This window comes from Myxine glutinosa, chromosome 1 (assembly GCF_964187855.1).
Source record: "Myxine glutinosa chromosome 1, kmMyxGlut1.1, whole genome shotgun sequence".
Lineage (NCBI taxonomy): Eukaryota > Metazoa > Chordata > Myxini > Myxiniformes > Myxinidae > Myxine > Myxine glutinosa.
Window position 1 is genome coordinate 401,640,162 of NC_136261.1, and position 24,402 is coordinate 401,664,563.

Here is a 24,402-nt window from a genome sequence, read left to right on the forward strand (position 1 = left end):
GTGGACCTGTTGGTGTGATGACTGATTGAATGCCTTCCCACAAAGAGAACATGAGTAAGGTCGGTCCCCGTTGTGAATTAACATGTGTCTATTGTGGTGTGATGGTTGAACAAATTATTTGGCACACAGAGTGAAGGTACACGGCGTCTTTGTAGGAATTTCAGCACGTCTCACCAAACGACTTTTATAACGTATACGAAAAGGATATTCAGTGCACTTGGATTTCTTTTCCTTGGAATCTGGTCGGTGCTTTTTCATGTGCATCTTCAAAGCAGCCTCAGTGGTGAAGCTGTGAGAGCATTTGCTGCAGGGTAACTTCCTGATCAGATTGTCACGCGTCTCTGGGAAGATAGAAAAACAAAACAGGAAGCTCAGCACCTGGTACATATTCGAAAGAGGTTGAAAGTGCAGCAGCAACGTGAGCGGTACAGAGATAGCCGTCGGTCTCCCGGGAGTGATCCAGAGATCCCTAACATCTAAAATGTTGTGCTCTTACCTTCGTGAACCCAAGACTTTTTGACGTCTTATAGTGACGTCTTATATAATGTGTTTCTTGTGTGTGGGGTAGCTTGGTAGAGGCTGCAGGTGTCGTTGAGTCCATGTTTGTACTGTAAAAGCTGTCTGTGGTGTCCACAGCGCAGACGTGAAAGGTGAATACGATCAAACCTGGGAAGTAATTTCTCTGCGTTGCCGATGGGTGAGGGTAAGTACCTAGGATGCCGTTTGGGCCCAGGTTGCTGATTGTGTATATGGTGATGTGATGTGAGTATGGATGTGTTTTTTGTAGTTGTTGTTGTTGATCAGTGGGGGTTGTTTTGAAGGATGTTATTCCAAGTGGTCTTTAATTTTTAACATTTTTACCTGTGTGTTGGTGCTCGATGGGTGTTGTTAATGTGGAACCTGTGATGATGTAAAGTGCTTTGCTTTGTAAGGTCTGTGGGGTGTGGAGCTGTATGTTTGATGGGCTTGAGGCCCAGGATAAGCTGGCATAATCAAAGACTGATTTAATGTACTGTTTGTATATTAGTGACGTTTCTTTGTGGTTCCTTTAGTCGGTGCGTCCGAGTGCTCTAAGTGTGTTCAGATGTTTTTTTTTAATGTTTGTGATGTGATCTGAGAATGACATCGATGTGTTAAAAGTGATGGAGTATTTTTGTTTGGTGTATGTGTGGGATAGGGATGTCGTTCAGTGTGATGTGTGGCGCAGCGCTATGTTCCTTGGTGTCGTTGCACTAAAATACGCAATTTGGTGTCTGTCTGTCTGTCTGACCACGATACATTCGGTCATTACTTATCCGGCGTCGTATCGCCGCGTCTTATCGTGGTCTTATCGTCGCATCTTGGGAAACACTTTTCTCAAAACATGGAAGGTGCCGGATATAATTTGGTCGACAACCTTTCTTGCACTGTGCGGAACAATACAACTCACGTCTCACTCTTTTGCCCCAACATCGACCAGCGTAACTTTTCAATCGGGACTTATCGGTACCATCCATTAAAATAATGAGTGGTAATATCCTGATGACCCGATGCCTTCGATCCCCCCAAGTAACTCCAACACATGCAATCCACCCCCACCACCAACACACCAAGCAACCACCACTACCACGTTAGGGTAAATAAAATTTTGTTGCATTAATAATTTCAATTTTTATAGTTATATTTTTTAAAATTATATAATATAATTTATTATAAAAATAAAATTATAAATTTATAATAAATTTATATTATTTATTATAAAATTTTATAATATATTTTTATAATATAATTTGTGTAATTTTATAGTTGATAATAGTATTAATTGTTACATTTATGTGCAGTATATCGTTTCCTTATTATCTTGCTATATCCTTTTCCCTCTTCATACGCAGCTTGACAGCGTACTGCTCTAGGCTCTGGGCCGGTGCTCCTGCCTCACACTTTGCTCAGCTTGGCACCATGGAAACCAAGGCCTTCAAGATCATTGAAGTCTCCCACGGTGAAGCTGAGTATATGGGCCTATCACTTTCTCATCACATACAGGTTGGTGGTCTCTGTCTTCTTCCACCTCCTTTCTGGTCTCCTTCCATTTTATCTTTCAACCCTGCTGATGGTAGTTTCATCCTTTTCGACTGTTCCCTTTGTGTGTCCTGATGAGCAGTGCCTGTGAGCAGCAAATTTGTTTGGTCGTGATGGTGTATTATTTTGTCCGAGTACTACTAAACAGAAGGATTTTGAAAGTGCCAATAAGGAGATTTGTGTTCTACAATGTTAAAATATGTACCCGGTGTGTACCTCGGTTTAGAATAGGTACACCGTATCCCTGCGTGTCGAAAGAGGCGACTAAAAAGGTTGGCGTCAGCAAGGGCATCCGGCCATAAAACATTGCCTCAAAAAGGGAACCATGACAATTACAATTACATATGGGCAGGGTACAGCCCGAAGTACCCAGTGGGGGTCCTCACCCCCTCTCGTCAAGAATCAAGGGGGGAACCCGATCGAAGCAAGGGTGGAAATCACTCCATTTATGACGACGAAACGTCTGATGCCCGACGTGGAGATCGGTTTCTGAGGTTTCGGAAATGGATTGTAGGGACAATGACAGGGAGATCAGGAGAAGTTGTGGAAGTATTGGTTAGAAGAAGAGTGGACATATGTTGTGTGCAAGAGACGAGATGGAAGGGAAGTGGTATGAGAATGGTGAAGGGTAAGCAGGGACAGAAATACAAGTTTGTGTGGCAAGGGTGCCCGGAGGGCGTGAATGGTGTTGGTGTCCTGTTTTCTGAGGAGTTTGTAGACAGTGTGGTGAGTGTGACTAGAGTGAGTGAAAGGTTGTTTGGAAAGCTCTTGGTGAACGTCATCTCGGGATATGCTCCGCAGGTCGGTTGGAGCGACGAAGAAAAGGACAAGTTCTGGTGTGCGGTAGAGAAGCTGATGGAAAACGTGAAAGATGAAGAAGTTGTTGTGGTAGGAGGAGACCTAAATGGGCATGTGGGAAGGAGTATAGACGGTTTTGAGGGAGTTCATGGGGGTTACGGATATGGTGTGAGGAATGGAGAAGGTGAAAGCATTTTGGAGTTTGCTGATGTAGCTGGTTTGTTGATTTGTAACACTCAGTTCCAGAAAGAGGCCAATAAGCTTGTTACATACACGTCAGGTGGGTCGACGACAACCGTTGACTACCTGAAGGTGCGTAGGCGAGTTAGGGGGCACCTACGGGACACAAAGGTGATCCCGGGGGAGGAGGCTGTTTCACAGCACCACTTGGTTGTCTGTGACATAAGGCCAGATAAAAAAAAAGAGTTGGTGATCGTCCTTTTTTCTCAAAAGTTCGGGTAGGGAGGGGGGTTTTTATTTTTATTTTTTATTTTTTTTTCCTACTTTCCATTGAGTTTTGTTGACATGGAAAAATATGAAATAAAGACTCCTTTCTCCTCAAAATGATTTAATTTCTTCATTCATCTCACAGATTTACAGACATTGCCCAAATCTCTATGAAACACAGTGTTTGTGTGATTTTGGATGATGTTGAATGTCCTAGCTGAGCTTGGTAGTGAAAGGGCAAGACACCTGTACATGTATATCCACCAACCATGACATCGGAAAAACAGATAAACACCATGCCCTTGGCACCTTGAAACTATTGAGCATGTTGAACAAGATTTCTGGCACGCTTTGGTACTGGCTTTGCAGTACAAATGTTACATTGAGGGTATTGCCCTGCCTTTTCAACCAAATTCTCCTCAGTACCACAGTGGATGCAGAGCATTTCATAGCCAGCAGAGTAGTACGCTAGTTCTATAGGGGAAGCACAGTTCAGATTGGTTCAGACAGTTTTTGTGTTTCCTTGTTTTTATATCGTTCCCTGGTATGGTGTGTACCCCAGTTTAGAATAGGTACACCGTATCCCTGCGCATCGTAAGAGGCGACCAAAGGTTGGCGTCAGGAAGGGCATCCGGCCATAAAAAACATTGCCTCAAACAGGGAACCATGATTGTCATGGGGCCCGCAAGGCTAACCCCCGCTCTAGCGGGGAAAAATGGCCTTAAAACGATCATTCATTCATTCATTCATTCAATCACGGCTATATTTGATCAGAAACTGTATCTTACTCACCACATGAGATATTATTCCTCTAATTTTGTTGGTGGAAATCACCTCATATGTTTTTCAAACTTTGGAGTTATGTTCAATTTTGATATTACTAAGAAGAGATATATACATTATAGTCACAAGAGAATGTATTCTGAGGTGTTTTTAATTGATATTTTCATGAATCTATATCTTTTTCATTTGATGTAAATGTGTTTATCCAAAATGGTGAGCAAAAATATGATGGGGATTGTAACATCCAACTCGATATTGCACGCAAACCAGTCCTTCACCGTCTTGGAAGAGCCCGCACGGGCTATTGATGCGATCACAATAGGCATTTCAAGCCGATTCTAGCACGAATCGATACAGATTTCAGCGGGAAAAATCTCACACAATAGCCGCCATGAATGGCTAACGTAAAATGGGTGAAGTTGCCTGAGGCACTTGCGACGCTCTGCGCAGCATGCACTGCGCAGCACGCACTGCGCATGCGGTGCAGAACGGCGCCAAATTTGACTGTGAAAAGATCGTTTTTGAATGATTTTTTTCAAAATAAAAAATAAAAAAAGTTTTGGGTCGGGTGTGTTTCGTAGGGTCGGGCGGGGACGATCACCAACTCATTTTTTTTTTCTGGCCTAAGGGTGAAAGGTGCGAGGAGAGCTCGGCTGGTGAAGTACCAACCGAGAATGAAGGTGTGGAGGTTGAAAGAGGTGACAGTGAGGGAAGAATTAATTATTGAATTAAAAGAGAGACTGAGTATGGTAGAGGATGATGTGGTTGAGCTTGAAAGTGGTTGATGTCAATGAAATATAGTCTGTTGTGAGCTATTGGTGAGGTAAGTGGATGGACAAAAGGCACTCGGAAACATGGTGGTGGGATGATGAAGTTGGAAAGAGGATTGACGAGAAGAGGAAGAAGTTCAAAGAGTGGCAGAAGGCGAAGGCTCCGGGGGCAGAAGAGGCAGAGCATGAAAGTGATAAGGCAGCCAAGAAGGCTGCAAAGAAAGAGGTAGCAAAGGCGCAGGAGGCAAATAGGAAAATGTTTGGAGAACACTTGAATTCAGGAGAGGGTCAGAGAGCGGTATTCAGGATTGCAAAGCAGATAGCGAAAGAGAGGTGTGATGTGATGGGGGTGAGTTGCTTGAAGGATGAAGTGGGACAAATCGTTGTGGACCCAGATGGAATTAAAGGAAGATGGAAGAGATATATGGAAATGCTGTTGAATGCAGAGAATGAATGGGACGGCAGCATCGAGTGTAACCCAGTTTTAGGACAATAAAAGATAACAGGCAGAGAAGATAACTGAGAAGGAAGTTGAGGAATGCAATGAATAAAAGCAATGCAGAGTAGAAAAGCGGGAGGGCCGACGGGAGTTGTGGGAGATATGTTGAAGGCAGCAGGAAGTTGGGGTGTGAAGAGAATGACAGAGATCTGTAATCTGGTGGTGAAAGAAGGCCGCATTCCAGTGGCTTGGGAGCTGAGTACCCTCATCCCTCTGAACAAGGGGAAAGGTGGACCCTCTGGACTCTGGCTCGTATGGAGCGATAAAGTTATTAGAGCATGGAATGAAGGTATTGGAAAGGGTGTTGGAGAAGAGGATAAGGATGAAAGTGAAGATCGACAAAATGCAGTTTGGATTTATGCCAGGAAGAGGAACAACAGACGTGCTATGTATTGGAAGGCAGTTGTAGGAGAAGTACGTGGAGAAGAGGAAGAAGTTGTTTGTTGGGTTTGTTGATCTGGAGAAAGCATTCGATAGGGTTCCACACAAAGTCTTGACATGGGTATTGAGGAAGTTAGGAGTGGAAGAATGGTTGATCAAAGTAGTGCTGGCAATGTACGAGAGAGCGCGCACAGCTGTAAGGACGCAGGACGGGAACTGTGGTGAGTTTGAGGTGAAGGTGGGAGTGCATCAGGGGTCGGTACAAAGTCCACTACTATTTGTAGCTGTGATTGAGGTGCTGGCTTGGAATGTAAAGGAGGGTTTACCGTGAGAGTTGTTGTATGCAGATGATCTGGTGTTGATTGGGGAGAGTATGGATGGACTGAAGGAGAAGATGAACAAGTCAAAGGAATGTATGGAGGCAAAAGGTCTGAAGGTGAATATCGGAAAGACAAAGGTGATGGCAAGTGGTAAAGCATGTGGTGAGGTTGAAAGAACTGGGAAGTGGCCGTGTGCTGTGTGCTGGAAGGGTGTCGGAGTGAACTCCATTCAATGTACAATGTGCGCTGAGTGGGTTCATCAAAAATGTCATGGTCTGAGATGGTCATTAACCAGTGTAGCAGCTGCATTCAAGTGCAGGGTGTGCACAGAGGGAGCTGCAGATGGAGGAAATGTTGAGTTGGATCTTGGAGATGGCGTGAAGCTGAAAGGTGTGAAAACATTTTGCTGCCTTGGAGACATGCTGAATGGAGAAGGTGGATCAGACTCGGCAACGGTTGCTCGAGTGAGATGTGCATGGAAGAGGTTTCGGGAACTGAGTGGTGTGCTGATGAGGAGGGGAGTGTCGTTGAAGCTGAAGGGAAAGGTGTATGCTGCATGTGTGAGAAGTGTTATGATTTATGGGAGCGAGACATGGGTAATGAACGTAGAGCAGCAACGAAGGCTGGAAATGTGAATGGTTCGGTGGATGTGTGGTGTGTCGTTGAGAGAGAGGAAGACAAATGAGGAATTGCAAAAGATGATGGGAATAGAGCCTGCGATGGATGCTGCGAAGAGAAACAGGTTGAGATGGTTTGGTCATTTGTTGAGGAAAGATGAAAGTGACTGGTTGAGAAGAGTGATGGAAATGACACAGTCTTTTGGTTTTTCCAAGATGGCGGCCGAACCACGTGACCAATGACGTCATCATTATTTTTTCTCCACCAGTTTATGCCGACATGGTGCTCAAGAAATTGCATCTTGATCGGATGAAGTTTTGTACTTGTCGAATTATGACGTCATAATGGAGGCACCTATGACATAATCATTAACATATTTTATTCCCCATGTTATTCCAATTTTAGCAAATATCACATTTTTTGGTGAAGCGAAGCGGGCGTATAATAATATTTCGGGTGATAACACAGAGATGGCCGAGAGTTATACACTGCTATCACTTTTTTTTCATATCTAGGGACATATATCTTGCTAAAAATCACAATGAGCCTTACTCCATCTGTATGGTACCGACCGGTCAATTTGGGGGGTCTGGCTCATAGCCTATGTTGTTTGTGTTCTTTGTGACGTCATTAAAAACAGAACGTTTCCTGTTTCGAATGATTTTCATTATCTCTCTCTACTCTGCGCAAGTTCAGAACCAAAGTATTGGTCAACTACAGGTTTGTTTTGCGATTCATGTTCAAAATACACCATTCAATTGAAGTGAAATTGTTCCTCGATCATAAACCGACGTTTGTAGACGGACGGACGGACAGAAGCGTCCAATTGCTTAACCGCACTTTTCGCTTCACGTGCGTTTGCGTTTATAACTAGTACCTGTTTACTCAGGTACTGGTCCCAGTCTGATTCCAGTCCTGTCGTTTTACACCAGATAAATACGTCATGATTTAACATGCTTCATATCACTGCTTACGTCACTGTTCATGTCCTTTTCTCGAGCAGGTGGGACCGACCTGTCCACATTTCCACCACTCACCTTTCCCCGGGGCTCTTCCCTCTGGAGGATCAACGGGATCCTTTTTCTTCTTCATCTTGATCCGCACGACTCCATCATCATCATGTTCTCCCTCGTCGTTGTTTCCACGTCCGGGCACGGCGGTCCGTTCTGATCCTCGCTCCGCACGGCACGTCTCCATGTGCCGGCAGAGCTCCGCGTACATGGTGAGGGTGAACTTTCGTGCGGACAAAGCACAGAGTCGATCCCTCACCGGAGCGGGTTCGGCTCGGGCACAGAGAGCTCCGAAGATCTCGATCCCCACCTCCGTAACCGCGGCTCGGAGAGACTCCTCGGTCAAGTTTTGGCGCGCCAGCCATGGCGGGATGGGCCCGAGGTCGCCCCCAACTCTCGCCAGGTCCATTGTCCGCGAAGACCACGTGCCGCTACAGGCTACATTCAAATAAATAAAGCGCATGTTTGTAAAATTAATAATTTCAAAACTTACTTTAATTCGGCCTTTGGCCGCGATGGAAGTTGATTTCAAATCAACCTTTAATAATAACAATAATTATTATTATTATCACAGTGCAGGAATTATTATTTTGAATTTAAATGGCGTTTTCAGAAATGTGAGGCTCTATATATGCCACTCTCCTACACTTTTTCGCAGGAACCGACGTTAAGTTCCGGCAAACTTTATATATTTCTTTAACTTTTAAAAACTATTTCTAGGGTGCTTCTTGATCAACAAGCATAAAATATCTAGGGTGTGTTCAGTTACCAATCAGATAGCTAGCGCTCGCCAAGCCAGCCGTTCCGTATCAACGGTTTTGAATCGAGTGCTTGCTTGAGTGCTTAAGCGATTTGGCGAGTGCTCTGCAAGAAACTTCATAACTGAAAGCTACACCCCTCCTCTTTTCGGGAAAGGGTCTATTACAGAAAGAGCCTCTTTTTTTTTTGAAAAAAAATAAAAACCTAACTCCTAATTAGACAAGAAAAAAAACATGCAAAAACCTTTAGACATAGAGGGAAGAAATACCCAAAAAATAAGCAAACCAGAAAGCAATCAGAGATTGCAGACCCTCGTCAGGACGTGTTTTTAGTGTTTTTTTTTAGGGCTTGTGTTAAAACAAACATGGCGGCCGAACCACATGACCGATGATATCACTATTTTTTTTATCTCCACCAATTTATTCCGAGATGACGCTCAGCAAATTTCATATTGATCGGATGAAGTTTTGTACTTGTCGAATTATGACGTCATAATGGAGGAAACTATGACATCATCATTAACATATTTTATTCCGCATGGAGAGTTCTTTACAATGAGCCATGTCTAAATTTTATCGATGCAGCACTTTCGGAGATATAGAGATGCAAAGATTTTCGGTTTTTCCAAAATCGCGGCCGAACCAGGTGACCGATGACCTCATTATTATATATATTTTTCTCCGCCAATTTATCCCGATATGACGCTCAATACATTTCATCTTGATCAAATGAAGTTTGTACTTGTCAAATTATTATGACGTCATAATGTAGGCACCTATGACATCATCATTATCACATGTTATTCCCCATGGAGAGTTCTTTCCAATAAGCCGCTTCTCAATTTTTTCTAAGCAGTGCTTTCAGAGATATACATTCACGTGAAAAAGTAAGTACACCCCATGTAAAGTTTTGACTTTTTCAACATACAGATATTTGATTTTTATTGCAACAATATTCATAGATAAAGGTGATATAATATAACAAATATCATGAAACATTTACATTTTGTAGTCCATTGTATAATTTAAATAAACATAAATGCAAATTTTGCATGTGGAAAAAGTAAGTACACCCTTGGCTCTGATAGGTGGTATTGCCCCCTTTGGCAGAAACAACCTCAAGTAGGCATTTCTTATAACTGTCTACCAGTCTCTGACATCGACTGGGAGAAATTTGTGCCCACTCCTCCATGCAGAATTCTTTCAGCTGTGCGATGTTTGAGGGGTTTCTTGCATGCACAGCTCGTTTCAAATCCCCCCACAACATCTCGATGGGATTTAGATCCGGGCTTTGACTTGGCCATTCCAGAACCCTCCATTTCTTTCTTTTCAGCCATTCCTTGGTGGATTTACTGGTATGCTTAGGGTCATTGTCATGTTGGAAGGTCCACCTTCAGTTGAGCTTCAACTCTTTGACAGATGGCCTCACATTATCCTCAAGCACCCTCCGGTACAATGAAGAATTCATAGTGGATTCTATGATGGTGAGCTGCCCAGGCCCTGATGCAACAAAGCTGCCCCAAACCATAATATTTCCACCACCATGCTTTACAGTTGGTATCAGGTTCTTGTGGGCAAATGCTGTCTTTGATTTTCGCCAAACATGTCTTCTGGTACTGTGGCCAAATAGCCCGACCTTTGACTAATCTGTCCAGAGCACATTGTTCCAGAAGTGCTGGTCTTTGCCTGGGTTTTCATTAGCAAACTTTAGTCTAGCCCTGATGTTCTTTCTGGACAGCAACGGTTTCCTCCTGGCACACCTCCCATGTCGATCAAATTTGTGCAGCCTCTTTCTAATGGTACTCGTGCACTTTGACATCAACAGTGGCAAGAGCTCCCCGCAGGTCCCGTGATGACATTCTGGGGTTCTTAGAGACTTCTTTCAGCATCTTGTGGTCTGCTCTCGGGCTGAACTTGCTCGGGGGGCCTGGCCTGAACAAGTTGGCAGTTGTTTGGAATCTTCTCCACTTGTAGATGATCTTCCGGACAGTCGAATGATTGATTTCAAATTGTTTGGAGATCTTTTTAAATCCCTTCCCAGACTCGTAGGCATCTATAACCTTCTTTCTGAAGGCCTCAGATAACTCTTTTGATCTAGGCATGGTGATGCCGCACACTTCAACAACAAAGAGCAAACCAAACTAAATGTCTGAGGTTTAAATAAGACAGGTTCCTCCAAGATCCTCTCTAACGATGTTCTAATCATTTGCACCTGAGCCGGTGCATTTTTTTTTATTTTTTTTTTGTATACAAGATCGAGGCTCGTGAAAGAGCGAACATTAATCACACAGAAAGACAAACAGACACACAAAACAAATAACATCGGGAGCGGTAGACAAGATGGGGAGAGAGGGGGAAGGACACAAACACAACATTTGAGAGCAGGGACCGAGAGACATGGAGACATCGAGAGAACTGTGGGAGGGAGAGGGCTTTGGGGGGGGGGAGGCATGGGAAGGGGGGGGGGGGTGGGAGAGGTATAAAACATATGGACACTGCCAAGACTTCCAGGAAAGAAGTTGGAATTTCAAACAAGGTGGATCTGGGGTGAATTAGTGGGGGTAGAAAAAATCAAGGTTTTGGATGGGGGAAGATAAGAGATGGTGGTGAACAGCTGTTTTGAAGACCTGGAGGGAGGAGTGTGATTGAAGTGAGTGTGGGAGTTTGTTCCAGAGGCGGGAGAAAAGAGGAATGAAAGAGTGAAGGTGAGCAGAGAGCCGAGATTTCGGCAGTTTAACCATCAGAGGGTGGCTGGCAGATCTTGTGCGACCTGTAGGAATATTTGGGGGACAGAGCACAGAGAGAGCTGGGGGAGCAAGGCCGGAGAGGAGTCGGTAGAAGACAGAAAGACCACCTACCTGCCTGCGGTGAGTGAGTGAAAGGCCCTCAGAGATAGATTCCAATGATTCCAATGATTCTGAAAGCTTTGGATTCAACAGCGTGAAGCCGAGCCAGGTGTGAGGCAGGAGCACCAGCCCATAGGGGAGAACAGTATTCCATTGAGCTGCGGATGAAAGCCTTGTATGTGGTGAGGAGCTCAGGTGTGCCTAGGAAGGACTTCGCACGACGGAGGATGCCCAGTCGGCGACTGGCTTTGGAGGCCAGCTTGGAAATGTGGTTTTCCCAAGAAAGATCATGGCAGATGGTGAGACCCAAAAGCTTGAGCGACAGAACTTCTTGGAGAGGATTGTTGAGAAAGTAGATGGGAGGGTTGTCCAGTCAATCTTTTCGGAGAGACATAGTAAGAGTGTGAGATTTGTCAGGATTGAAAGACATGTTCCACATGTTTGACCAGTCTGTGATTTTGTCCAGGTCTTCAGAGAGTGAGGAGGCTGCAGACTGCCGATCTGAGGGAAGAGGAATGGAGCGGCAGAGAGTGGAGTCATCAGCAAAGAGATACAGAGGATTTTCCAGAGAGTCGGAGAGATCATTGATAAAGACCAGAAAAAGCACAGGGCCCAGCACACTGCCTTGGGGAACTTCAGCCTGAACGGGAAGGGGAGATGAGAGAAATCCATTCAGGGCCACACGTTGACTACGACCAGAGAGGAAGTCCGCAAGCCATGCATGGAGATTTCCATGGATACCATAGGAGGAGAGTTTGGTGAGCAGAGCTGGGTGCCAGACCGTATCGAAGGCACGTGATATGTCAAGGGAGACAGCTCTGATTTCCTGTTTGGCATTGAGGACCTCCATCCATTGTTGAGACAGCAGAAGCAGCATGTCCAGAGTAGAGTGACCTGGTCTGAAACCAAATTGATGATCAGAGATCAAGCCATTGGAGAAGAGGAAAGATTTCATATCCGAAGCAATGATGGATTCCATGACTTTGCTGATAATTGGGAGCAGGCTGATTGGTCTGTAGTTGCAAGGATCTGTTTTTGCACCTTTTTTGTGTAAAGCGGTAATGTTTGCTGATTTCCAGGATGCTGGCAGATGACCTTGAGCAAAGGATAGGGTGAAAAGAACAGAGAGAGGGTGAGATAGAGCGGCAGAGCAGGATTTTAGGACCCGTGGGCTGATGCCATCTGGTCCAGTTGCAGAATCAGAGTCGAGGTTTGACAAAAACTCCTCCACCTTGTCAGGAGAGAAGGTCACAGAGTCCAGGAGCAGTTTGGTTCGACTGGGAAAGGTGGGAACAGAGAGAGATGGGTTTGGGACTAAGGATTTTGAGGCAAACACAGAGTTGAGGCATTCGGCTTTGTCACGTGCGATGTCAACTGTGTGGCCATTTGAGGTAAGGGAGGGGATGGAGGGGGAACAAACACCAGAAACGGATTTGACCAGACGCCACCAGGATTTGGAGGAAGGAGACAGGTTTGAGAGTTCATTCTTGAGTGAGGAGAGATAGTGCTTCCTGGCACTCCTGAGGGTAGACACACACTTGTTCCGAGCTTGGTGGAAGGAACTGAGATTTCCTTCAGTTGGATTAGCCTTCCAAGAGGCAAAGGCAAGTTGTTTCAGGGCAACTGCCTCACCACAAGATTCAGTGTACCATGGACGGGAGGAAGGGTAAGACAACTGAAGGCGAGATGGGATAAATCTGTGCATGAGAGAGATCAGTTTGCTTTGGAAGAATTCCCAGGAAGAATTGATGTCAGAGGCAGTGGAGATGGGAGACCAATCCAGACGATTGATGGCTGCTTGAAGACCGTCCCAGTCGGCCTGAGTGAAATGCCAGACTCGTCGACGCTGAGGAGGCTCTCTGAGAATGGCCAGAGAGATGTCCACTTTGACAAGCACATGATCAGAAGAACCGATTGGAGCAGAAGAAGAGCAGCAGACATTAGCAGGGAAGTTAGTCATAACCATAACCTGATTTTAATTTTAGGTATTTGAAGTAGTGATAAATGTAGGGGTGTACTTACTTTTTCCACATGCGAAATTTGCATTTATGTTTATTTAAATTATACAATGGACTACAAAATGTAAATGTTTCATGATATTTGTTATATTATATCACCTTTATCTATGAATATTGTTGCAATAAAAATCAAATAGCTGTATGTTGAAATATGTTGAAAAAGTCAAAACTTTACATGGGGGGTACTTACTTTTTCACGTGACTGTAGATATGCAAAGTCTTTCGGTTTTTCCATGAACCCAAACAACACCACGATATGACAACACGATAAGACACCACAATGCAATACGACACCACATTACAATATGACACCATGATACGACACCACGGTACAATACGACACCACATTACAACACCACAATACAATACAACACCACAATGCAATACATCACGATACATTACAATATGACACCACGATACGACATCACTATACGACACCATGATGACACCAAGATATGACGCCACAATACGACACTACAATACAATACGACACCACAATACAATACCACATTACAAGATGACACCACAATGCAATATGACACCACAATACAATATGACACCACTACAATGTGGGCCAAGCCCTGCTCTGCAGGGAAAAATGGCCTCTAAAGGTGGTTCTTTTTTTTGTTTTTATTACAATATGACACCACACTACAATACGACACCACATTACAATACGACACCAAGATATGACACTACGATATGACACTATGATACGACGCAACAAAACGACACTACAATACAATACGATACCACAATACAATACGACACCACAATACAATACGATACGATACCACAATACAATACGACACCACAATACAATACGACACCACAATACAATACGACACCACAATACAATACGACACGACAACAATACAATACGACACCACAATACAATACGACACCACAATACAATACGACACCACAATACAATACGACACCACAATACAATACGACACCACAATACAATACGACACCACAATACAATACGACACCACAATACAATACGACACCACATTACAATATGACACCATACAGGTTTCGACACCACAATACAGGTTTCGGGAATTGAGTGGCGTGCTGATGATGAGGGGAGTGTCGTTGAAGCTGAAGGGAAAGGTGTTTGCTGCATGTGTGAGAAGTGTTATTATTTATGGGAGCGAGACATGGGTAATGAACGTAGAGCAGCAACGAAGGTTGGAAAGGGTGGAAATGTGAATGGTTCGACGGATGTGCGGAGTATCGTTGAGAGAGAGGAAGACAAATGATGAATTGCGAAAGATGATGGGAATAGAGCCTGTGATTGATGCTGTGAAGAGGAACAGGTTGAGATGGTTTGGTCATGTGTTGAGGAAGGATGAAAGTGACTGGTTGAGAAGAGTGATGGAAATGAATGTAGAAGGAAGTAGAAGACGGGGAAGACTGAGAAAGACTTGGCTAAAGATGGTGGAAGAAGAAATGCGGGCAAGGGGGTTAACAAGGAGAGATGCAGAAAATAGGGCAAAATGGAGAAGATTGTCATGGGGACCGCAAGGCTAACCCCCGCTCTCGCAGGGAAAATGGCCTTTAAAATGCATGTTGTTGTTGTTGTTGTTGTTGTATTACAATATGACCACATTACAATACGACACCACATTACAATACGACACCAAGATGGGGGGGGAACGGGTTTGAAGGGGGTGGGAGGAGAGGGGTAGAGGCGAAAAGGGGTGGCTAGGGGAGGAGGGGGGAGGGAGGGAGGCAGGAGAGGAAGGGGGTTCATCACCTTTTCGTTGAATATATGCTGGTGAATGTGGCGTTCATCACATTTGAGTTAAGTGTGATGCCGATCAGGAAGAAGAAGAAGAAGAAGAAGAAGAAGAAGCCTTACTACCAACTTTGTACACTTCCGAAATTGTTTGATTTATTTGTGTTCAAATGTCTGGTGATTGTTTTGTAATTATTTTTGCGAATGTATACTTGTATATAACTGTCATTAATTTAAAAAGGCTTAGGCACTATCGAGCGATTTAGGCACTATCGAGCGATATCCAAAAAAATGAACTTTTTTTTTTTCATAATGTTTTTTTTTTTTTTTTCCCCAAAACACTCCCAGGCACTCATTGATGAACCTCTGCAAATTTGACGAAGATCGGTTCAGCCATCTCTGAGAAAAATGGCGACACAGACCAACATCTCTCCCACGTACGGGCACGCCCTAGTATAGTAAACTAGCTGAAAGCACCCGGCGTTGCCCGGGTTATTTTTGAAAGATTTTACTACCATAATTCAGCTTTTACTCGCGGCCGTAGAAGATTGACTACTATAATTCAGCTCAGCTTTTAATTGTGAAATGGGCCCAGCTTGGCCGAAGCGGCCTCGGCCGGCCTCGCCACCTAGCCGATAACCTTCCCGGGGCCCGTCCCAACATTTTTAGTTCTTTTTGAATGAATTTACTACCATAATTCAGCTTTTACTCACGGCCGTAGAAGATTGACTACTATAATTCAGCTCGGCTTTTAATTGCGAAATGGGCCCGGCCAGGCCGAGGTGGGCCTCAACCGGTCTCGCCACCGAGCCTAAAACCTTACAGGGGCCCATCCCGACATTTTTGGTTATTTTTGAATGTATTTACTACCATAATTCAGCTTTTACTCACGGTCGTAGAAGATTGACTACTATAATTCAGCTCGGCTTTTAATTGCGAAATGGGCCCAGCCCGGCCGAGGTGGGCCTCGACCGGTATCGCCACCGAGCCTAAAACCTTCCCGGGGCCCGTCCCGACATTTTTTTTATTGGAGGTTTCCTCCTATCTTTCACCGTTCAGGAGATTACCTTGCGCAGACAAACAAAGAAACAAACAAAAACTTTCTTTTATATAATAAAAAAAAATAGATAATTATTGTTATATTTTTGTTGTATTGTTCTTGGTGGGTTTCAGAATATACCCGTGTGTTCGCGAGAATAAACGCTTCGTGGTTTTTCAGTCCTGTGCATGTCAATAACCGCCATAATTAATAATTTCCATGTTGTCCAAACATATAGATGTGGGCTCGGCTCGAGGATACGATGGGTGTTGCGCGTCAAAAACAAAAATATCCAATTTCTCGAAGGCCCAATTTTTTTTAATGCTGTGAACAAACAATACACGTGATGCAGGTTGTGGTCAAGTTTCATCAAAATTGTGTGTATAGTTTCAGAAAAGAAAGCAAATACTTATTTGGGGGGGTGGGGTCAAACCTGGACCCACTTTGATCCCCTGTCTACCTCCTTAGACTTCAATTTTCTTTGTGCCGTGAACACACTTTGGTACATCACGGGTGATGAAGGTTGTGGTCAAGTTTCATGATCATCGAAAGTATGTGTAGTTTCAGAGGAAAAAGCAAATTCCTATTTTGGGGGTCAAACCTGGATCGACTGACCCCTAGTAGACCCCCTTGGACTCCGACTTTTTAATGCCGTAAACAAAATTGAGTTGCAACATACCGAATATAATTTGTGCCAAGTTTGGCCACAATTACATCAGCGGTTTCAGAGAAGAAGTTGCAAGTGTTTACGGACTGATGGACTGACGACGCGCCATCGCACAAGCTCCCCGGAACAACGTTCCAGGCGAGCTAAAAAACAAAAAGTTTGAAGAAATAGCATTTATTATGTAAATATATGCATGAATATTTGCAATCAGACATTATTACAAAAATATCCATCAATTAGATTACTGAAGGACAAGGAATATTGGGATATATGTTGACATGTGTGTCAGGTGTCGATCTTTTGCAGAAGATGTGAACGTCTGCAGTCCAAAACGCACAGCACAGAGATACTGGAAAACAAAAATATCAAAATTATCAGTTTGAAGCAATGTCTGCATTGTTGCTCGTAAATCAATTTCAAGAACCAACATTTACTTGGGAAAAATGCCAGGGGCATAGAAAAGGCCCTTTTACATGGTATGTGCCATGTGGCAAAGTATAGAAAAGAAGGGACATTCCATACCTTGTGGAAAATGCCAGACGATAGAAAATATTCAAAAAAATCTCGTGTGCATGCTGGACTACCCTTGTATTCTTATGAACAACCAAGTAATGCTCTAGAAAAGTTAATATAAAGGGGCACCCTACATATACGTATATACAGACTTGGCATTTAATATGGAATATATTTTTTTTCTTGACTTGGGTTTACTTTCTTAACTCAGTATATCAATCTGGTGAGTTTCTTTTACACTTTGGTGATTTATTTGTTAAAAGAACCATGTCACCGATTGTCTGTCGCAGCAAGAAGTCAACAACAGGATTATATCACAGATGGCGTGGCAAAATGTACGGACAGGTGCATTTGATGATTGGATTCACAGTCGGGTATACAAGGGTTGTTGCGTTCTGTATTAGTGGAAAACAACTGCTGCACGTCTCCAAAAGTTATTGCCGCTTCCTCTGGAGATGGTCCGTCAACTCGACAATGCTGTTTGTCATGGAGTGGTGGCTTTACGAAATTACGGCATGAAACGGCGTGCTATTGCTCGGCAGTATGGCATCACTCAAGGTCAGGTGTCAAAGATCCTGAAACGAAATGCTCAGAGGGGTGTCCCTACTCCAATACCGAGGCCAGGACGTCCCCGCAGAACCACAAGGAGGGATGATCGCCAGCTGCACCGGTTAGTCCGCAATGGCCGTACCAAGTCAACTAATCGGCTTAGGGCTGAGTGGAAGCAACTGACAAATGTGCCTGTATCCAGAAGGCTAGTCAATCAACGACTGGTTCAAGCAGGCTATCGTGCCAGGCGTCCCCTGAGAAAGCCACGCCTGACCAGACAACACCACCAGCGCCGATTGCAGTGGGCCAGAGAGCACCATCCATGGCAGCCAGGACACTGGAATCACGTGATCTTCAGTGACGAGTCTAGATTTCTGGTCTATCGTCAAGATGGCCACGTCCGAGTGCGCAGACAAGTGCATGAAGCCTACAACAAAGATTGTATAGTGCCAAGAGTCCAAGCTGGAGGTGGTGGGGTGACCGTTTGGGCTGCTTTTCATGCAGGGGGCAAAACTGACCTGGTTGTTCTGAATGGAAACCTGAACCAGTTCAAGTACAGGGCCATTCTGGAAGAAACATTGCTTCCATTTGCTCATGCAGCCTTTCGAGGAAACTTTGTCTTCCAAGATGACAATGCACGGCCTCATCGTGCTCGCATGATCCAACACTTTCTTGCTGACCGTGGTGTAGAGCATATGGAGTGGCCTGCCATGTCCCCGGATATGAATCCGATAGAGAACTTGTGGGCAGAATTAACGCGTCAAATCGACCACTTGGACCAGCAGCCGACCTCTGTGCGTGAATTGCAGCAGGCTATTGTCACTGCATGGCAAGCGATTCCTGTCCAAACCTTGGCAAATCTCGTGAACAGCATACCTCAACGTGTACGTGCTCTCTTGAATGCTCGTGGGGGTTACACGAAGTACTGAACTGTAATTTTACTGTCCATAATCCCAGTCATAATTTAACTTTTGTTTTTGTTAAAAAATTTTTTGGCTAATGTGCAAAATAAAGAGATACTTCTGGAAAACGTACAGAAGTTTAACACAGTACTGTCTGTGAATTGAGTTCGATATCAGTTTACATCACTTTCAAGGATCAATTTATTTGTTTCGAAATGTCAAATGTGATTTTTGTTTCTTTTAAAGGTCACATTAACAAAATCTAGAATAATTTCAGCATAATTCCAATGAACTTTTGGTTCTAAGACATCTTGAAAAGTAAGTTCACCCCCACAAAAAAATATTCCATATTAAATGCCAAGTCTGTGTATATATACATACATATATACATATCAGATTAAACCCTGACATGGCTCAGCGTTTAACAGTGCAGGAGCGTGCTCAGTTGGCGGCACGGTACGAAGTTTGGCAATCTGTGGTTCAAGTTCAAAGATGGTGGCGGGCCATTCGCGGACCACGTGCCCAAGTGGACCCGAAAACAATCAAGAATTGTCACTCGAAGCTCATGACCACGGGGTCTGTGGCAGATGCTCGAAGGAGTGGTCGCCCATCGACATCTACGGCCCCGGAGACAGTGCGAACTGTGCTGAAGAAGGAGCTGAAATGGCATGCGTGGAAGCCGCACTACTGCCAATCTCTCTCGGACGAAGACTGCGACATTCGCATGGAATTCGGGGAAATCATGCTGGCTTGGCATGAAGACTGGCCCCCTCTCTTCCACAACATCCTCTGGAGCGACGAGGCGGTGTTCCACGTCGGAGGCTTTGTCAACCATCACAACTGCCACTACTGGGCAGGAGAGGATCCTGTGGTTTGCGCTGAAAAAATGCAGAATCGGCCAAAGGTAACGATGTGGTGTGGTATGACCTCGGATAAGGTTGTGGGCCCGTTCCTTCTGCGCAACACCATGAATGCTGAGCGGTACCTGGCTATGTTGCGAGACGAGGTCTGGCCGGTTGTCAGCACATGGGAGAATATCGACGATCTGATATTTATGCAAGATGGCGCCCCTCCGCATTTTGCTCATGTCGTTCGTGACTGGCTGGATGTCAACTTCCCAGGGCGTTGGATGGGTCGTCGTGGTCCAAATGAATGGCCAGCCAGGAGCCCCGACTTGACACCGTGCGACTTCTTTCTTTGGGGGTGGGCAAAGGAAGAAGTGTACCGCACCAAACCGAGAACATTGGAAGAACTGGAGGACCGTATTCGGGAAGTCATGTCTTCCATCCCGCCGGAGTTCCTACTGAAGTCAGTGGACGCCATTCCTGGGCGGCTCCAGAAGCTGGTGGCAAGAGTTGGAGCCCACATTGAATTCTAGAGAAAACTTAACCTTTGTGCCTACCTTTTCAAATTACTTCTTTTCAAATAAATTGATAATGTTCGACTTTTTTACCAATCTAAAATAGGGAGCGACTTTCCACCCACCCTGTATATGTATATATTGTCATGCGAATCCCTCTGGTTAATACCAGGGACCGCGGATGGACCAAACGGATTTACTGGAAGCGACGACCAAACACGGATTTGTCTATGAAGCGCGGGAAGAAGAAGGGAAGAGGAAGATGCGGCAAAAGCGCTTACCTGGAGCGCGCCGACTGCAGCTCCGAGCCTGTAGGGGAATTAACTCAAAACGGGCATCCGGGGTAAAATGTACAAAAATAATGATTTATTAAACGGAACCCGAGAACAAAGAACGAGACGATGAATAACTAAAGAGCCTAAATTGGGATCCCATGCACCAGACTCAACAACAAGACAAAGGAATGAATGAAAGGAAAATAAAGCGTATTGGCGTGTATTTGTGAAATGTGGTGCGTTCCTAACTGTCCGTTGTCTTGTGGTGTGTCGTCCAGCGCGGCTCCGTTCGGCCCCGCTCGTGCGCCACCAGGCCTCGAATGACCCACTCGCCCCGGCCTCGTCTGTTCAGCGGCACGCCTCGCTCCAAGCTCCAAATCGATCGCACACGAGGTCCTGCCCGCTCAACACCAAAAGCACCGAGCACCGCTCCAAGCACCACGAAGATGGCGAACCAACGACCACCAGGGACTTCCCAAGACCAAGAAGGGAAGTGCAGAGACAAGAGACCAGCAAGGAAGAAGAGAGACAGAGCCCAGACGAGTCAGAGAGCGATGCGACTGCTGGCTATGAAAACCCAAGAGAGCTCCTCAAAATGTCGTCCCGCGCGCCCTTTTATAACCTTCCTCGACTCTCCTCCCATGTTCTGTTTTGCTGGCGCCCTCGCATTGGTTGAGTGCTCCCCGCACCGGTATTGCTCGCCCCCCTCCCTGCCCAGTCAACAGTCCTCCTGCGCGTGGCTCCCGGCCTTGCCACGATGCTGAGTGCGAGGCCAGCTGGAGGTGTGGCCGGCGGCAGCCACCCGGCGGTGCCCCGATCTGGCTTCATGCACCGGTTTTCCAAAGTCATTGTAAGGGAAGGGGATTTAATTACCGTCTGCACTAAAGGGCCTATCTAAGTGTCTATAGGAGTGCGTTGCCATAAGGGACAAAGGAATGATTACCATGTCTGACACACACGGGGTGTTATCTTATTCCCTACTCTATTTAACACACGAACATCCTGGTATGTTCACAGGTATACTCTTATCCCGAAAAACCGCCTAGAAAACACAGAACTTATTACAGGGTTGATTCCCTATCGCGACAGTCGAATACCTACCTACACAGAACTATCTGGCTCTAGATATTCCTCTACCCCCCCGACATAACAATATATATATGTTAAAATACATTTACTTTTTCATGCAGCTGTATTAATTAAATTGGCTTTTCTACTGCAAGCCCCTTTATATGAACTTTTCTAGAGCATTACTTGGTTCCTCCGAAGGACATGAAAGTCTCGACATTAACGGTTGCCTGAGGCAACCCCAAAATTTGGCATTGGGCAACCAAACCAATGACTCGGTTGCCCGGTTGGTCAACCAAACCAATGACTTGGTTGCCTGGTTGGTCAACCTTATTATCGTGCCTTGAACATTCATACTGATAATATGGAAACAGTTTTATTCTTGAACGGTTACGTTCCTGGAAAACACCACGAATATCAAAATTGAGAATACTGAAACTAAAGTCCGATGGGAAAAAGGGGGTTAGGTGCAAGACTCATGCGGAAAAGTATGGGTAGGTTCCTGGCTCCAGCAATAAACATACTTTTCATTTGAATAAACATATTTCCAAAAATAAACATACTTTTTGTATTCCTAAATAAACATATTAATGTACAAATGAAACTTACCTTTAATGAAGATGACCTGATGAGGATGATAATGGTGTTGGAGGAGAGGTGGGGTGTTTAGAAGGATGAGCGACTGCTGCGAAAGTGGTGTTCCCTGAAACTGCAGCGAAAGTGTTGTTTCCTGAGACAGGACGAGAAAAACTAGGAATCTGCGACAGTTTTGCTTTTTTCTGAAGGTCTTTATAGACTTCCCTATAGGGAATGATCATACTCTCCAGCTCTCTCTTGAATTTAATGCTCCTCTCCATAAAGGGTTCCACCTCAAAAACTCGATCAGAAAGTGCTTTCGCAAGTTGCAGAATCTCAGACAACGATTTCAATTTCAGGTGAGGCTTTACAACCACCTCCTCTTCACTCTCACTGGACTTAATAAGGTCCTCTGGGTCCTCTTTTGTCAGCTTCTCAGTGTGGAACCCAATAATCACTTCCTCTATCTCTGTGGCCTGCAGATCCTCAAATCCCTCCCCTCCAACATCACGTGCCATCTTCACAATCCTCCTCACTTCATCATCAGCAGAGGGGAAACCACCAAATTCATTCACTACCTCCTTCCACAACTTCCCCCAGCAGGCATTGATAGTTGATGGCTTGACCTCTCTGAGCGAATCATTGATATTGTTGATGCAGTCGGCGATGTTGTAGTCCTTCCAACACTGGCTGAAGTTCAGTGTGGGATCACTTTCCATCGCATCTAAAATATGACGGAAAGTGCGTCTGGTGTAATAAGTCTTGAAGGCTGCTATCACACCTTGGTTCAAGGGTTGCAGGAGGGAAGTTGTGTAGGCAGGCAGGAAAAGAACCTCCACGTTTGGATGAGCAAACTGAATGTTCTCCGGGTGGCCGGGAGCATTGTCGAGGATGAGGAGGACTTTAAAGGCCAATGATTGGGATGATAGGTACTTTTCCACTTCATGGACGAAGCAGTTGAGGAACCAGTCCATGAAAACTGCTGCTGTGACCCAGGCCCTCCTGCTGGACCGCCAAAACACAGGCAAGTCAAGTTTGTTTTTTCCCTTTAACACGCGAGGATTCAATGCGCGGTACAGCAGCAGAGGCTTGACCATGAAGTCCCCCGATGCATTGGCACAGAGGAGTAGGGTCAATCGATCCTTGGCTGCCTTGGAGTGAGGAGCAGTTCTTTCCTCCTTGGAGAGGAATTTTCTCGAAGGCATCTTCCAGAACAAACCAGTTTCATCCGCATTAAACACCTGTTCTGGCCTGTAACCCTTCTTCTCTATCATCTTCTTCAGCTTTGGAGGAAAATTCTGTGCTGCCACGTAGTCTGCAGACACCAATTCCCCCACAAATTTCACATGATGCAGGCTGTACCGTTTCTTAAAATTTTCAAACCAGCCCTTACTTGCAAGAAAGGAACTGGTACTACTGCCTTCACCACCAGAGGTCTGCATTAGATGTTCATACAAGCGCTTGGCTTTCTCACGTATGACTGGGCCATTCAGGGGCACTCGCTTTTGTGTCTGGTCTTCTATCCACAGATTCAACGTTTTTTCCATTTTTTCCAGCTTTGGATCACGTGACATAAACGACACTTTTGCACTTTTAGGAATGCTTGCAGCCACACTCGCCCTTATGGCGACTTCATTTTTCTTTATGGAGCGTACGGTGGACTCATTGATGCCATAATGTCTACCTACTGACGCCACGCTCTTGCATCCAGCCAGTCGGTCCAATAACTCCACCTTTTGGCTCAAAGACATCACTTTTTTCTGCCTCCTTCCATTAGATTCACTACCAGCACTCGCTCTCAGCTTGGAGGGTATGATTAAGGGCAATAAATCTCAAAAGAACAGCACAATTACCCAATATTGAGGCTGCCCCAACCCTTGTGATTTAGCTCAACAAACAATAACATTAAATAAATGTCCTTTCATGTTTTTTTAAATATCATACTGTGTGTGTATGTGTGTGTGTGTGTGTGTGTGTGTGTGTGTGTGTGTGTGTGTGTGTGTGTGTGTGTGTGTGTGTGTGTGTGTGTGTGTGTGTGTGTGCACGCGCGCGCTTATCTTCTGGGCCGGTCACTACCAAATTTTGCATACAAGCTAGGTTATGTCATGGGCACAACCCACCCCACCCCCATTGCGAGCAGTGGAAGTGGTTTACTGACCCTCTGCTGGAACCATGGCACAAAATACTTTTCCCACACCTGAGCACTCTAATCTGAGCCAAGGGAATGGGATTCCATGAGTTAGGTCACAACCCACCCCACCCACCTTGCGAGCAGTGGAAGTGATTTACTGACCCCTGCTGTAGACAGGGAGAGCCATGGCACAAAATACATTTGCCACACCTGTGCAATCTCAACTGAGCACCGTAATCTGAGCCATGGGATTACATGCCAGAATCAGC

At 45.0% G+C, this 24,402-nt stretch overlaps 2 protein-coding genes across 2 annotated transcripts; both read right to left on the reverse strand.

The window, feature by feature from the left end:
* LOC144889587 (uncharacterized) lies at positions 1 to 8,108 on the reverse strand. The gene is made up of 2 exons (XM_078770396.1): positions 7,712 to 8,108; positions 1 to 341 (listed from the first exon to the last, which is right to left on the reverse strand). The coding sequence occupies exons 1-2, from the start codon at positions 8,091 to 8,093 to the stop codon at positions 115 to 117; spliced, it is 609 nt and encodes a 202-aa protein (XP_078626522.1). The 5' UTR covers positions 8,094 to 8,108; the 3' UTR covers positions 1 to 114.
* Positions 8,109 to 16,917: 8,809 nt separating this feature from the next.
* On the reverse strand, positions 16,918 to 24,129 carry LOC137419732 (tigger transposable element-derived protein 1). The gene is made up of 2 exons (XM_068105629.2): positions 22,036 to 24,129; positions 16,918 to 17,108 (listed from the first exon to the last, which is right to left on the reverse strand). The coding sequence occupies exon 1, from the start codon at positions 23,751 to 23,753 to the stop codon at positions 22,038 to 22,040; it is 1,716 nt and encodes a 571-aa protein (XP_067961730.2). The 5' UTR covers positions 23,754 to 24,129; the 3' UTR covers positions 16,918 to 17,108; positions 22,036 to 22,037.
* Between the last annotated feature and the right edge of the window lie 273 nt (positions 24,130 to 24,402).